This window comes from Protopterus annectens, chromosome 3.part0, assembly GCF_019279795.1.
Source record: "Protopterus annectens isolate FY-2018-M chromosome 3.part0, PAN1.0, whole genome shotgun sequence".
NCBI lineage: Eukaryota > Metazoa > Chordata > Ceratodontiformes > Protopteridae > Protopterus > Protopterus annectens.
Window position 1 is genome coordinate 1,912,778,510 of NC_056731.1, and position 17,174 is coordinate 1,912,795,683.

The window sequence follows — 17,174 nt, forward strand, 5'->3', positions numbered from 1 at the left end:
TGCTCTGGTGGAGTGGACCTTCACTGAGGTTGGGCAGGGTCTTAAGTTAACACAGAAGGAGATAGACTTGGAAATCCAGCTGGAAACAGTCTGTTTGGAAAATGGGCTTCCCAACTTACCTTTCTTGGAAGGAAACAAAAACTTGGTCATACTTTCTAAATGGTTTAGTTTTTTTTTTTCCAGGCAGAACCTTAGCTGCCTATGTACATCCAGGGAGTGAAGGATATTCTTCCCTCTGTTTCGAGGATTAGGGAAAAAGATTGGCAAATGGATAAAATGGGTCAGAGACAGCTACTTTACTACTTTGGGCATTAAGAAGGGGGTTAGCCCTTCAGGAAACCCCATCCTTTTGGAAGATAACGAAAGATGGGTTTACCATAAGGGCTTGTAACTCAAACTCTGTTCTTGCAAAGGTAACAGTGAAAAAGCATTCCTTAAGCAAAATCAAACACAGGTGGAGTTCTTTATAAGGGCTCTACCTTCCACAGTCACATTTCCCTTTTAGCTGATGTGACCAAATCTTTAAAATAAAAGGAAGGAAAAAAAAAAAGTTCCAAAATACAGCACTTATCTGACCAAACTTTGGCAGTGTTAGCAGCACAACAACGTGGTATTCAGACTGACATCAGCAAAGGTTCTATGTTCGGACTTGCACCAAGATAGTCTGAGGATCCAGGTTCCTATTACCTGATCGAAGGCTTAGGTTAGCGAATACCTAAAGGTTGATCTGGTAATAGCGATAGCAACAAATCAAAAACGGATGATTTAACGCAGGGAAAGAATTCCCTTGGGCGTTACACAGATTTTGCCCCTTTCCCCACTGTAGAGCAATCTTGGAGTTGGTATATTTAGTTAGGGAGTGTTTGGGGCGAAGCCCTTCACTTCATTTTGGTTTTAATTTTTTTTTTTTTTTTTTACGGCCAACGGAATTCATTCCCTATGCTAAATCGGCTGTTCACTGTTTTAATTTTTCGATATTGCCAGATCGATGTTTAGGTATTCGCTAATCTAAACATTCGATCAGGTAATATAGATGCGAGGATCCTATGCTTTTATGTCCACTTATGTACCACTGTGCCCATGAGCTGAGGTTATATGCAAGACACAGGCAGCATCAAGGTTTTTTTGTTTTTGTACCCCAGCTGGACGTCAGGTTTCCCTCAGCAGGATAACATACAAGTACAGAATATTGCGACAGTGATCTAAGGAAGAACATCTTCTGTGCCACTGACAAGTTAAGGGATCGCTGAATCAGCAGGTAATGGCTGAGCCTGTCAGCAAGGGAATTTTATTCCCAGAATTATGAGTGACTAATAAAATGATTTGTCCACATAGCCCATTCCCATATTCTCACTGCCTCTTGTCACAAGGAGTATGAAGGTGTGGTTTGTCTATATACCAAACAGCAGCCATATTAATTTACTGGAGTACGCCGTCAGTGCAGATGGCAGCTGTACCATAAGGAAAGGAGCCCTAATAGCATGCACAGTGTGGAAAATCACATCTTGAGAAAAAATATGTGCAGACTGGCATCCGACTGTGAGCAGGTACCTTGAACCATCTGCCTTTGACAACAATCCCCCCACCCTAAGACTGAGGCATCCATAGTGAGAGAAATGAGAGGTGTGGAAGGCTCTGTCAGGAGCAAATCTGGGAGTGTGTAACCACCAACAAAGATGAGCTTTGTAAAGTCTCAATACTGTTATCAGATGTAATAGAAAGATCTGTGCACCAAGACCATTATGACATTAGAGTCCACTGCAAAACCATGTAAAGTCTGGCATGAGAAACAATGAGAATAGGTGCTGGCATTAGTCCTGAGGTTTATGCAAAGGGCTGCTGAAACTGAATTGAATAATTTGAGAGACCTCTTCCAGTAATGGAAGAATCTTTCCTAGAGGTGGCTTTGCACAACAGTGTGTCAAGCACATGACCTGTCAACATGAGAGTCTGTGACAGCTGAATGTGTGACTTAGCAGTTCTACACTTGAAGATTAAAACAAATGAAGTATTCACATTACACTTTCAAATGGCAGAGTACTTGGGAGCAAATAAATCATTAAGGTAAGAAAGTGTACCCCTTTGGTGTGCTGCAACAACAGCCATGCATTTGTTGAGTTTACTGAGGGGCTCAGGCGAAACCAAATGGAAGCATACGAAATGGCCGGTGAGCAATCATTTCCACAAGCACAGGAATCTCCTGGACTTCATTCCAATCTTTAAATGCAGATACTTATCTTGGGGGTTCAATTAGCACATTTAATCACATCCTGACAAGTAATGAATAATCAAATTCAACATAAAAGTTTGGAGCTTCACATGGGGGATAACTTCACTGATGATGATAAAATCTACAGTTAGCCTGTGGTCCCCAATGTTTTTTTTTTTTTTTTTTTAATGAAACACTGGAATAATATTTTAATCCTCTCTAGTTTGGAATTAACTCTTTGATGGCCTTTTTTGAAAAAAACCTTATGATTTTTTTTCTGTCTGCAGTCTTTTGACAGAGAGGGATGTCAGGCAATGAAAGAGCGTGGTTCTAGAGGGGTCTGGAAGGAGAATTTGAAGCATCGAGATATAATTGCTCAAATCCAGTTGTCTTGCAAGGTGGTCAGCTTTGCCAACAGAAGGAAGGACAAATGGTCCCTGACTGTCTCCACAGTGGAACAGTTGGGCAAGCCTTTAAGGATACTGATGCTGTTTTATCCCCCCCAAAGAAACAGCTATGTTGTTCCTGCTTAGGCAAAGAATATCCATCTCCAAGTAGGTATTCATAGAAATCCTTCTGACCAAGCTGGTTCTTCCCAGACTGTTGAGATTTGTTTTGTTGCTGGCCTCACCTATACCACAAGAGCACACCTGTACTACAACAGAAGAGGACTCTTCCTCATCCTTGAAAATAAGCAATGCAGACTCTCAAAACAAATGCCTACAGCCATTACTGCTTTTATCCTTTTGCATTATTCCCAGTTTCTCTTTTGCTTTGGGACTGAATAAATTGTTACATTGAAACGGGGTTAATAAAGGATACCTTAAAGTTCTTGGCAAAACAGGTGAAGTGCAACCAGGCATGGTAGTTTGGAGATTCTATGACCTACTACTCTCACTGCACCATTTGTTGAATTATGTGCCATGTGCATGGTCAGGATGGAACTTGATAAAACAGTTGCCATATGAGATAGGAGTCGGGGGTTATGGTCTTCATCATCAGGCAACTCTTCCAGCATATATGCCATTCCATCAGCAAACTGACATTGAAAATGAAGCATATGCAAAAGGTAGTTGAGCTCCCTTTTCAGAATGTGGAAGATGCATACACTTTCAACACATCAAAGGACCTGGACTTTTTATCAGAGGGATGAACTGCAGACTGATTTCTGGAACTAACTATTGTAATCCTTTATGGTCTCCTAGTGATATGGGCTACAACATCGGACTCCTTTCAAGCCTCCACAATGAAAAAAAGACCATCCCTGCAAGGGGGAACCACTCAGGATATTGGAGGGAAGTCTCTGTAGGAGTGTTGGGAAGGTCCTTGCATCTTGCAGAACCACATTTTTCTACCTCCTCTCTGGTTCCAGGAAAAAGTCCTTTCAGGAGTAGAAAAATATATCCCTGTGGCAGAAGATGTCTTCCCATCCTGTTAGCTTTTGGAGAGAATTTCCTTCACCTTAGGGTCAAACCAGGTGGCTCCATCAAAAGGAGCATTGATGAATAACATCTTGAAGGATTCTGCAAAGTCACAAAGGAGCAATCAGTCATGCCTTTTTACAGCAATTCCTGACCCTGCAGCAATTGGAGCTTCTTCTAAGGCTTGAGGAATCAGCCTCATAAATGCATTTGACATGGACTGGAAGGTGGCCAGTGGCAATATACTTGCTACACTGGTGAATAATGTAGGGATAAGTTGGTTTACATATACCAAATTACAGTCATTATTTCCTTTCCTCCATCACAACTAGCAAGTGCAAGAACCCTTGAGTTAATTGCCCTGCCTGAGAAAAAGAGACAGAGAAGGGTCTTGTTTTCTGTGTCTACACCACACAGAAATAAACTGGTCTTTTTTCTTTGCAAATTAACTATTATATTTTGCCACTAATTTATAAACTTGTGGAGTCTCTGGCACAGAGCAAAACAAAACTCTGGATCAATATGTAGTAGTTCTTCAGGAAAGCAGTGAGGCTAACAAACATTTAAATCCGTCTCCAGGAACAGATGACTGTTACAGAATATACTGACCACTCAATACTAAAGAAACTTAGTAAAGATGACAAAACCAAAGCCTGTTTTGCTACCTTTGAAAGATATGCCAACCAGGAGAACTGAGTTCAGATTGACTGGACAAATGTCCTAGCTTCACAACTCACAGGTGTAGCACTCAAGGCTTATACTGATATGGAAGATTTTGACTACACAGACAAAAATGAAAATGAAGAACTACTTTGGAAGAGATATCTGCCTTCCAAAACATGAGGAAAAACAAGTTAATAACTGGACATTTAATTCAAGTAAAACATATCATAAATGCCTGATTTAAAGTCTATACCAAACTTATGGTTAAACTCAGAAGTAAACAGCAAAGGATAATTAATGAATAGGAGAATGTCAAAATGCAGAATATCTACTACTGAATCAATATATTATCAAATAAATTAATCATTTTATTGAAAACTTAAAATGTCAAAAATACTGTCAAATTAAACTGCATCTGTGACATATTCAATCCATCTCCACTATTTTAGACTGACAGTTCATATAGAAAATGTTTTTAATGCTTGTAAAGAAAATGTTTTGTTACTTTATAATGTGGATTGTATCATGTTGCTATGAGTTTGTTTCATAGTGTGTCTCTTGTAATAATTTTGTAACACATATTTGTAGAATGCTTTTGTGATATAAGCATGAATTAAATACAACAACAAGCTTCAAAGACAGCAAGCTGAGAGGCTGCAATATACAAACTGCACTTTCTTTACTTAACACAAAATGGATACTCCAGGCACAGCAAGTTTGTGACTGTCCATTTGAAACCAACAGCTCTAACCAGACTTGCCAGCATACTATCTGTAGTGTTTGTGACCCAGATTTGATTAGCAGTCTGGCTGTCCAGAGATGAAAAGAGAAGAACCGAGTGGCTACTGGCCTGTCCTCCATACCTCTCAACCTCTTAGTGGAACATTCAAGCTAGCAGACCCTTCTAACTAATATAAAGCAGAAATCTTCTAGACACAACTATCTGATAATCTTTTGATTATCAAAAAGTAACAACTCTGACTAGACTCACAAGAATTCAAATTTCATCAGAACAGAAATAAAACCGTTATTCTTTTCAGGTCAAGAAACAAAAGTGCAGAAGGAACAGTACTAGGTTACTTCCAAGTCATACTTTTTGTCTTTAATGTTGCTCTTATTTATTCATTTATTACTTGCTTAACTCTGTCTTGCCTTTACAGATCCACTTTGGAAAGCTAGCATGAAGAATCCTGTGCTCATGCTCACCAGTGAGGCTGAACTCTGAACTAACTCAGAGAAAACTAATAAGAAATAAAAGACTGCCAAGCAGAAAATGAGTTCAAGAAAAGGGAACCTAATTTACCCGCATCAATAGAAATTACTAGAAACCATTTTAAGAAGTTGGCAACAAGACATGAATGAAACTGTGTCTGTGTGTGGGGGTGGGGTTTATACATATTTCTGCTTTTTCAGGAGATCTCAACGAGAGCAACTGTATGTGGCTACAGAGTTCCAGGCAGAAAATATAGTTCTATGAGTTTGCAATCAACAGCAAACGCCTTCTGCCCAATTTCTTAGATTACTATACCATTCAAATACTCCCAGTTTTACCCTTAGTCTTCAACTTCATGACTATGGGAGCCATAATGCATTAGTACAGTTAAGAGGAAGTCCACCACTTCAATATATTTTATGGGTACAGTAAGGAGAAAAAAGGTAAAGGGGAAATACAGAAGCAAAATAAACATAGGGCATATGTAATACAATTCCCAGGAGCAGCAGTATGAGAGATTGTTTTATGAAGACTAACAGGTAAGAAAAATGGGGGAATAGAGGGATAGCTGATACTTGCTTGCCATCAAAATCTACATTTCTTTGTTAAGTGGGAACATAGTAGAATACTGTCTTGAGGCAATGGCATACTGCTTTGTTTTTTATTAATTTGCTAACCAGGTAATCCCATGAGATATAGGAGTTCACAGGGTCTATGAGCTATACTTTGTTTAATATGGCAGGGAAGAAGAATTATTTGACAGAGGCATCTGTCTATCCCATCAGACGCTTCGGTTTATGCTGATGTGCAGGCTTAAGTTTCTTGTGCAGGTGTTTGTGGCTTTACATGTTTTGCAGACATGCAAGATCATACATGACTGGGTCATTTGAGGTTTGGATCCCTTTTGGAATCTGTAGGACACAGAAGAGAGACAGAGTTTTAAACCATTCTGCATAGCTCATGAAACACAGGGCCCTGATGTATTTACTGAGGAAACATTAATTTTTCAAGATGGATCAGGTGTCTGGAAAGATATATGCTGAAAGTAGCATTATATTGCATTATGGGCCTAATAAGGGATGAGTACAGAGGGGATAACAACATCCTTGGACCCAGAAAATATATCTTCGGTAATGAACTGGAAGAGGTAGAAGGGTTTTCTAACAAGGCGAGTTCAATGTGTAAAAAAGTGCCCAGGTCCCTGAAAGCACTGTCTCGTTAAGTAAATTTGGTCACAGTCCATGCAGCTTTCAAGTGAAAAATGGGGAAATCAAACCTAGGACTTTAGGATGGCATAGTAGGGTCTCAGCCTTAACTCTCTAAAACAAACTGCAAGCTGTTCCAAATATATGCAGGCAATATTCACTTTTAACTCACTAAGTACTACCAGCAGAAGTTTGGCAATGCTTTACTGCAAATTAGATGGCTACTCTAAAGGTCCCATTCTTTCTATTCTGTAATTAGAAGTCAATGTATGTGTGTAAACTTTCTGTAATTAGAAGTCATTGTATGTGTGTAAACCTTTATGCCGCACACACATATCTGCTTGAAATCTTCTACTTAACCAACAATAAGGTACCTGAGGTACAAAGAAAACCTTATACAGCAGTTGCCATGAAACCATCTGATAAATATGCATGTCGATAAGCTGGTAATAATATAATGTGCTGCAAAACCAAGGCCAGGATGTGGTCCATAGCTAGTTTACTGTGAACAGAAATGATCCCAAGTGATATCTCAGATTTTAGTTTTCATAATGATCTTCTAACTAGTATGAAGCAAATCCATGAAAAGGTAAATGCCCACATTAGCTCCTTTCATGCTTCTAATGCTGTTTGATTTTAACAGATTGCTAATTTGTTTTACTGTGAGTCATTCAAGAAAACTAGAAGCACATTAATGTATATTTTCCCAGATGTTTCATTAAATACAGGAAGCTACTTTGTGTATGCAGCATATAAAATGACCAGTTATTCAAAACCTAAAATGCATCCTAGACAGAAGCAAGTACACCATCTTAAAAAAAAAACAAAAAAAAAAAAACAGGCAGCTTGCTTTAACTATTTTTCTAAGCAAGCAAGGTTGCCTTTGAAATGGAAAAGCTGCAGAATATAAACATGATAAAGAAACTCTTGATCTCTTTAAAATACGGCATCCAAACAGAAACCCTCTTCATACAGGGGTTTAAAAGGTAATCAAACTAAATTATCCACAAAGCTACCTAAATGAATGCAAACTCAAATACATTCCCATAATTAACAGCTGAGCCAAAAATTTTTGCCTACTATTTTTCATGCTGAAATGAATGCAGGGTGTATTTTTGGACATGCAACAACAAACTGAGAAATCCATACATTAGTTCAAGTATACAATATTCAGGAGTCTTGCTTCATGAGCAATGAAACGTCTGCTACAATATTTCAAAACCAGAAAGTAGAGGATTCAAGAAGAATATACATTTTAAAAGGTCCCAGAATACAATATTCAGAAATGCTCCCTACAATTATTTTAATGTGCATGGTCCAAGAAATGCTGAAATCCATAAAATAATCCAACAACAACATAAGTAGTTCTGCTGTTATATATGTTCTACCTATGCATGGAGCACTAATATGCAGAATGAAGCTTTAGTGCACAGCTTGAAAGATGAATTCGGAGATGTGGTATGAAACGTACAAGCGCATTCTAACACTCATACTATAGCCTCACTCCTATTTAAAAATATCACAGTCATCTGCTGCCCCTGTAATCAATAAGTTTATGTAGCCTCAAACTGTTGTTTTCCTTAAAACTATACCTTGCTTGATTACAAATCCTGTATTTCAACAGGCTGTACATAGATCTGATTATGGAGGTTCAGACAGATACTTTAGAAAGGCCCATATATTTAATATTTAGGACTGGAATAACTGTAGTTAGAAAACAACCAATGAAGCATTCACAGTTGTCATTCTGACGATAAATACTGACACAACTTCAAAAAGAAAAGTTCTAGTCTACAGGCAGGAATAGCTATCCAAGTAGCTCAAAAAGCTGCTACAGCTATATCCAAGGGATGCTGCAAGGACCAAATGGAACAGAAGCATTATGATAACACAAATGCTTTTATCTTTCTAAGAAACAAAATAAAAAAATGCAGTCAGGAGGCACAAATCTTCGCACTTAAGACAAAGGCAAATATCCCTAAACCAGCCATAAGGCTTTTTAGATTGATGTTAATAACCTAAATGGGCAAGAAAGTAGAGTTGTGTAAGTAAACTTACCGTAACAATAACCTTAGCTATGTGGGTTATATCCTGCCAAGGATATAATAGCCGGACAGCTTCCAAAGCTTCAGGACATCTTCCATGCACCCAAACCATCAGCTCAAGTTGAGCTGACTTAAAAAATCATGTTTGGCTGCCAAGTCCTTCACAGTGTTAGTACCAACAGAAACAGGAAGGGTGAAACCTGAAAAGTCAAGGCTAGGAGTGATAAAAAAAAAAAATAAGTATTCATACCCTGGCATAAACAACACATCAGGAAACAAGGGGGATGGAGGAAGGGAACAGCTACTGCAGCAATTATCATTCGAACATCTACTGCTACGGTAAGTTTACTTACACAACCGTGCTATGTTCATCATATTGACCCCTGTTGCAGTAGCCTTAGCTATATGTGTAGACCACCCTAGCTTATTATATTTGGGACATGGAAGGGGAAGGGTCCAGGAGCCCAAGAAGAATAATTCTAGCAAAGCCTTATCTAGAATTAGAGAAGAAATCAAGTTTGTAATGTCATAAATGAATGTAGGTATAAAGGACTATGTTTTTGTTTCTAGAATCCAACCCTTTCAGAAAGCCATACATAAAGCCAAGGCCCTGGCAGAGTGAGTCTTGACTCTGCCTGTAATAGTTTTGCTGTTGTGAGTATAAAAAAAGGTAATAGCCTGAGACAACCATTTGGAAACAGTCTGTTTTGACACAGGTTGCCCCTTCTTACCTTCACAACAAATTATTAACTGATCTGAAGATCTGAAAGATTTAGTTTATGTCAAGATTGTACCAGAGTTGTCTGTGGACATCCAAGTTATGGAGTATCCTTTCTCACTCATTTTTAAGTTCAGGAAAGAAAACAAGGAGATGAATAGTTCGGCATAAAGTAAGCTTGGTTACTGCTTTTTTGGCATAAAGGAAGGTTTAGTTATTAAAGAAATCCTGTCTCTGTGGAAAATGAGATAGGGTTGACTCACCATACAAGTATGCAATGTCAATGTCCCTAAAATAGTTCTGACTTACTAGGCTGTCCTTGGTTTTTGGAAGGTGGTTCATAAATTCTTTTTGACCGCCATTTTTTCTTAAACATCCATTTACCACATTTTGTTGAGACTATCTTCTTTTTTCTTTGCCAAAACTGGATGAGGGGTTAATCAGGAAAGTATGAGAAAACAACAATATTTTTTAATGCCAAAGTTTGTTCCCCAAAGGAAACTTATCTGCCCAGCAAAGGAACAGAATAAGCCGACCATCAATACTCAAAAGCCCGCAGAGGAGAGCTCTCTTCAATGGCAGGAAAGCTCTGAAGCAAAAAGTATGGATGCATTGTGCATTTTGTAGCATGCATAAATGGAAACAAGTAAAAATGTAAAAAAGTTCTTTTACATATTAAGTTAAAATGCAAAGGACAAATAGGGTATTTTAGTAATGCAGAGGTGACATCATGCTGCTGGCTAACCTTCAGTGTCAGGCAATGATCAAGGCACACTTACTTGCCATTAAAGCTCTTTCATTACCTATATCTCAGATGTACACATAATGAGGTGTTTGAATTCCAAACCTTTTAGTTAACTGCACTGCTACATATCCAACACACTACATCAACAGTTATTAAACTGACTACAAATGGTTGAAATCCACAATCAAAAAAAAAAAAAAGTGTTTTATGTAGGGGACATGCTCCCCTACATCCCCATACCTCCTTGCTACTTATGCATATCAACTCTGAATCACACAACAGTGGAGAAAGGGCAAAACCCAAAACATCAGTCATCTGACTTTGGCTTTGTTTTGTCAACAGAGATGCATTTCGATACAGAAATGCACCTAGTAAATTTGTGGACAAAATTAGTGTGTGGCCAAGCCAATAGAACCCATACGGTATATGAACTGAGTTTTAAGATAATCTTATAGCACGGGACTGAATGTTGCATAATGCATTTTTATTATCTCAGCCCTTCTGCTTTACCTGTCAGTGGTATTTATCGCCGTGCTCTGAATGTTCTTTTCCTCGTGTACTTGATTGTGTAACTCTTTAACTTGTTCTGAAAGTTTTTTTGCCATCTGCTCAGCTTTCCATCTTCTCTCACGCTCCAAATCCAGCTGTTCAACAAGTGCCTACAGTAAAACAGTTTAATGTTTTTAATAAATCAACATTAATAAAAATGAATCACAGGAGTTACTTTAAGCCACTTTAATTCTTTGTCTACATATTAAAATGTTTACTAAAATAACTTCAACTTCAAGAGCAACCATACATTCCTGAATCTAGGCTTGATGCATTTAGTGCAGTTATTTCACTAGTGGTGGTAAAATAATGGCTCAAGCAATTTGTACTTGTCACAGTGTTAAACAATTACAAATGAGGGGAAACAGTAACTTGCACATGGCTGGAAAAGTAAACTCCTTGTACTTTTAAAATTAAAATAAAAAATGTAAGACTTTGAATACCTTTCTTAAACAATTCAGTCTTTCAGAGTACTGCATTAAAATAATTAAACAAAAGGGTGAAACACCATTAGCAACAACAGAAAGGAAGCCATTCTCAGTGTTGTAAAAGGTGGTGCTGCCATGTAGGTTCTGCTCCCTGCATTTGACTAAATAATACAGACAAATGTGTAAAATCCACCTTCAGAGGAAAGTTAAATAAGGAGAAAGAATGCAAGTGAAACAGTGAGATTCTCACAGAAACTGTCAAATGGAAAACATGTATCAGGAAGAAGATAATACAGTCACAGTGATCACCCATAAGGGACTCATTAAGATGGTTACATGTATAAATCCCTGCATTGAAGAGGAAGACTAAGGAAGAGCTCCTTAAGAATATTTAAGAAATATATCTAGGAAAGGATATCAAGAACAGAGACTAAGGGTGAGATACTAAAAAGTACAGTTTTGTACCTACCATAAATGTAGATGTTCGAAGATCCACATTGCTGCAGTCCTTACATATGGGTAGTCCGCTGTCCTCGGTCGGCCCGAATACCAAAGTATTAGGCTGACGTCGGTCAAGGCGCTTAAAACTGACATCAGGACGTCAGGGTACAAAAGCGCATGACCGACGTCATATCCTCAGTCTTTTCTTGCCCCAGATGTCAGAAGGCCCTAAAAAGAAAGGGCAAAGCCAAAAAACAGCAAAAAACAACCAACCACCCCTGCACTAACCATATTTACAATATTTACAACCCAAACCACACAACCACCTCTAACAACAGAGGGGAAGGAGGGAGGGTAAATTGGACTGCAGCAATGTGGATCTTCGAACATCTACATTTATGGTAGGTACAAAACTGTACTATGTTCTTCATCTCACATTGCTGCAGTCCTTACATATGGGTAGAATCCCAAAGCAGAGGTAAGGGAGGATGGCAAAACTATAAAGCATTAGGAGCTTCCAAAATGCCCTGTAAAATTGCAGTGGCAAATCCAGCCCTCGATTTAGAGTAAAGTGGAAGGTGGTAATGCTTAGAGAAAGTATGCACTGAACTCCAAGTAGCTGCCTCCAAAATATCCTTAGTAGCCACCCCCCTTAAAAAAGCTGTAGAAGTGGCAGTAGCCCTAGTGGAATGAGGCCTAACCCCAGATGGAATCTCCTTACCATGATGGGAATAACAGAAAGCAATACAAAAACCAATCCACTTAGAAATAGTTTGTTTTGAAACAGGTTTGCCCTGAGAACACAAAGCAAATGAAACAAACAACTGCTGAGACTGCCTGAACCCTTTAGTTCTGTTCAAATAATATCGCAACTGTCTGTGTATATCCAAAGTGTGCAAAATCTTCTCCCCTTTATTTTGGGGGTTTGCATAAAAAGTAGGCAAATGAATAGTTTGGTTTAAAGCCACACTAGAAACCACTTTAGGCATAAAGGAAGGGTTAGTACGCAAAGACACCCTATCCTTGTGGAAAATTAAGAAAGGCTCAACCGCCATAAGGGCCTGTAATTCAGAAACCCTTCTCGCAGATGTAATGGCCAACAAAAAAGCAGTCTTCCATGATAAATATTTCAACTCGGCAGTCGCTGCAGGCTCAAAAGGTTGTAGAGTGAGTTTCTCCAACACAAAATTGAGATCCCAAGCAGGAGTAGGAGCTCTACGTGGGGGTCTTATATTCTTTGCCCCTCTAAGGAATTGCTTAAACAAAGGATGAGAAAATAATGGTGGGTCACAGTCATAGTGAGCAGAAATTGCTGCAGCATGAACCTTTATAGAGGAGAAGGACAAACCTTTGTCCAATAATTCAGTAAAGTATTGAAGAGCAACACTTAAGTTAGGTTTAGAAACATCAAAGTCCTTTGCTGTACTCCAAATTAAATATCTCCTCCATTTATCTGCGTAAACTTTCCTTGTACTAGGCCTTCTGGCCTCCAAAATAACATTCAAAACTTGTTGTGGAAGCTGAGACCCTCCAGGGTTTAAAACAGAATATGCCAGGCTGTTAGATGTAGAGAGTGAAGTTTGACATTGAGTAAATGACTGTTCTCCTGAGACAGCAGGTGTGGAATCGAAGGCAAAGGCCATGGAGGCTCCCGTACCAGACTTCTCAGTAATGGGTACCAGTGCTGTCGAGGCCAATCCGGAGCTATTAAAATCATGGTTGGCTTGTCCTGTCTGACCTTCAGGAGTACCTTTGGGAGGAGAGGCAGTGGTGGAAAGGCATACACGTGAAGATTGCTCCAATTGAATGAGAGAGCATCCACTTTCCAAGCTGTGGGATGAAACCTTTTAGTGCAAAACTTTGGCAGCTGGTAATTTAGTGGAGAAGCGAACAGATCTATGTCTGGAGTTCCCCATAACACTGTCAATTTTGAAATACATGAGGATCCAATTTCCACTCGTGGGGATCCATAATTTGTCTGCTCAACACATCTGCTAAGGAGTTCTGTGCTCCTGGCAGAAACCTTGCCTGAAGATTTAGCTGCAAACTGAGAGCAGTCTCCCACAAAATCATTGCTTGTCTGCATAGAGGATATGAATGTGTCCTCCCTTGCTTGTTGATGTACCACATGACAGTTGTGTTGTCTGTTTGAATCAACACCTGCCCTGGAAGAAGTAACTCCTTGAAAGCTATCAATGCAAATTGGACTGCTAACATCTCCTTCAAGTTGATATGTAAATGTTGAAGTCTGGCAGGCCACGTGTCTTGTACCCATTTTCCATTTAGATGAGCTCCCCAAGCTTTGTCTGAGGCATCTGTCGTTAGAATCTGACTCGCCTCTGGTCGGGTCACAGAGAGTCCCTTGTTTAGGTGACATTCCTGAGCCCACCACAAAAATTCCTTTTGAATGCAAGGTATTATCTGAATGACAGTGTCCATATCTTGGCGGTGTTGCGTCCATACATTTTTGAGATACCATTGTAGCTTCCTCATATGCAGTTTGGCATTGGGAAGTACCAGAATACAAGATGCCATGAACCCCAAGGCTTGAAGGACTGTCCTTGCAGTCAGCCTGGACTGACGAGACAATTGATGGAAATAAAGAAAGATTCTTTTGTTTGTCCGGGGTCAAAAGGCCATCTGGGATGCTGTATTCAGTCTCACACCCAGAAAGCACATGTCCTGAGAGGGTACTAGACTGGACTTTATTTCGTTCACAGAATACCCTAGGCATCTTAACACTGCCATCACATACTGTAAATGATGAAGAAGTTCTTCCTTCCCTTGAGCCAGAATCAGGCAATCGTCCAAATAAGGATAGATTTGTATTCCTCTTAGCCTGAAGAAAGCTACCACTGGAGCCAGAACCTTCGTGAACACTCTGGGCGCAGTAGATAAGCCAAAGGGCAATGCAGAGAACTGATAATGAAAAGTCCCAGCCCGAAAACGCAGAAACTTCCTGCAACTGGGCCTGATAGGAACATGAAGATAAGCCTCCTTGAGATCCAGAGTCACCATCCAGTGATCTTTGCCCAGCAGAGGTAAAAGCTGCTGTAACGTCAACATTTTGAACTTGGGAATGTCCAGATATGTGTTGAGGATAGATAAGTCCAAAATGGGTCTCCATGTGTCCCCTTTCTTTGGTACTAGAAACAGGCGAGAATAAAATCCTAGGCCCACTTCTGGCAGAGGGACGGTTGTATAGCTCCTATTTGAAGTAGAAGAGAAATTTGGTTGTGAGCCTCTAGTCTTTGCTGAGGAGGAACGTCTGGCATGCCTTTGAAAGGAGGCAAGGTATGGAAATAAAACTTGTAACCTCGGTGTATGATATCCAGTACCCATTTGTCTTGGGTAATTAAAATCCAATTTTCCTTGAAAAGTACCAACCTTCCTCCCAAAGGTGCCGCCAGGCAAGAGGGATCTGGCAGCTGAAAAAGTAGGTCATTGGGCCTGTTTACGAAAGGACTGGCCCCTACCCTCACTCGAAGATTGTGCAGGTGAACTCCCAGTTCTAGGTCTGAAGGAACTCTGTTCTCTGCCCCTACCACGTCTAGATCTACCCCTAGACTGAGAATCATAAGAAGGATACGTCCACCCCTTAGCAGGCCAATTCCTACTAAACTTTGGAGGCTGAACTTGCAAAAAATCCTTAACAGTCTGCATAGACTTAGCCTTGTCCTCCATTTTCTTCAAGACTGATTCCACAGGTGGACCAAACAACACTTCAGACTGCAAAGGAGCATCCAAAATCCTTGTTTTAACATGGTCAGAAAAATTCTGATCCTTCAGCCAGGCGTGCCTGCGAAGAACTGAACCAGTGGCAGCCACCCTAGATGAGGCCTGCACAGCATCAAAACCACATTGTAAAGAATGCTTACCAACCTGCTCAGAGACATGCACCAAATCTTGTAATTCTTTACACTCAATGCCTTCTGCCAGAGCATCCACCTTAGATTTCAATTGAGAAAGAAGAAAGTTTTGATATTTCAACATATGAAACTGGCAATTCAAAGCCCTCATTGCTAAGGTAGAAGAAGTATAGACCTTCTTTCCCCATCTATCCAAAGCTCTGGCCTCTTTATCTAGAGGAACCGGATTTTTTACAACAGAGGCCTTAACACCCTTGGGTCCCTGACTAATAGTTTCTGGGTCCACCCTAGGACTCTTATAAAGATATTTATGAGCCACAGGCACCCTGTAATACCTATCTGGTTTAACAGGTGCAGGAGGCAGAGAATCAGGATTAAGCGAAGCCTCTGAAAACACATCCTGCACAACATCCAGAACAGGTGGAATAGCTAAGGGCCTATGTTGAGGTAAAAGCAAAAATTCCCTAAGCCTTTTCCGAGAATCAGAGAAGTCTTGACCTTCCCACTTAAAATGCTCCCTCATAGAGTGAAGAGTCTCTGAAAAAGAAAAATCCTCTGGAGGAGAAGCAGAAGGAGTGGAATCTTCTGCATCAGAATCAGAATAAGGAGAGTACTCCTGCAAGTCTTCAGCCGAAGACTCTGAAACATCTGAAGCCTGTTCAAAACTTCCCAACTCTGGCTCCACCCTAGGCCTCTTATCAGGAGGGGGCAAAGAACCTCTAATCAGAGTAATCAAATCTTCTGCCATTTTAAGCATGTGCTTCTTAGGCACAGACCCTGCTGAACTAGGAGTGACACCAACAGATGCTAAACCTGGCCTGCCCCTGGGAGAAGCCTTGGAAACAGAAGGAGAGGGCCTAACCACCCTGGGAAGGGAGGGGGAGTACAGTAACCTGAGAAGCCCCTTCAGCCTGCCCTGCCTCAAGAGAGGCCACATCGTGCAAAATTAAAGTCTCCCCCTGAGACTCTAAAGAAGTCTCCGTCGGACCCACCGGTTCCACTGAAGCCTCTAAAGAACCGGCGTCCGGAACGGACGACTCATCTTGCCTGGGTTTAACTGTTTTGTCTTTGCGCTTCTTCGTGGAAGCGGGCGCGGAGAATCCGACGGCATATTATAATTGCACCGCTTACAAGACCAGCCTAGCACAATCTAACCTTCGCAATAGTGCGCTTATTGAACCTAGCACAAAGCGACACCCGACTACGCCGTGCTCAGGCCCCAAACAAGGAATGCACAAAGAATGATAATCCCTATGCGGTATCTGTTTCCCACAAGAAATACAATTATTCACTTTTTCTGACATCCGGTACTACACTGAGGCAAGAAAAAAACAAAATAATCCCCAACGGGGTACTTAGCCAACTTGGATTCGGTCTGAAACTCCGAACTCAAAAAATTTCAGAACGCCGAACGGCACTTGCAACGCTGCTTCTGCATCGGACCATGCGGCAAAAAAGACTGAGGATATGACGTCGGTCATGCGCTTTTGTACCCTGACGTCCTGATGTCAGTTTTAAGCGCCTTGACCGACGTCAGCCTAATACTTTGGTATTCGGGCCGACCGAGGACAGCGGACTACCCATATGTAAGGACTGCAGCAATGTGAGATGAAGAACATCAACAAATAATACTTTTGGATAACGGAAAAGGAAACACTGTCAAGAAGA

General features: G+C 40.3%; 1 protein-coding gene across 1 annotated transcript in view; it reads right to left on the reverse strand.

Moving 5' to 3' along the window:
• LRRCC1 (leucine rich repeat and coiled-coil centrosomal protein 1) overlaps positions 1–17,174 on the reverse strand; it is a 1,845,576-nt gene that overhangs the window by 1,156,266 nt on the left and 672,136 nt on the right. The window contains exon 9 of the mRNA XM_044066062.1: positions 10,730–10,878. Coding sequence (XP_043921997.1) covers positions 10,730–10,878 — 149 coding nt within the window. The remainder of the gene's footprint in view (positions 1–10,729; positions 10,879–17,174) is intronic.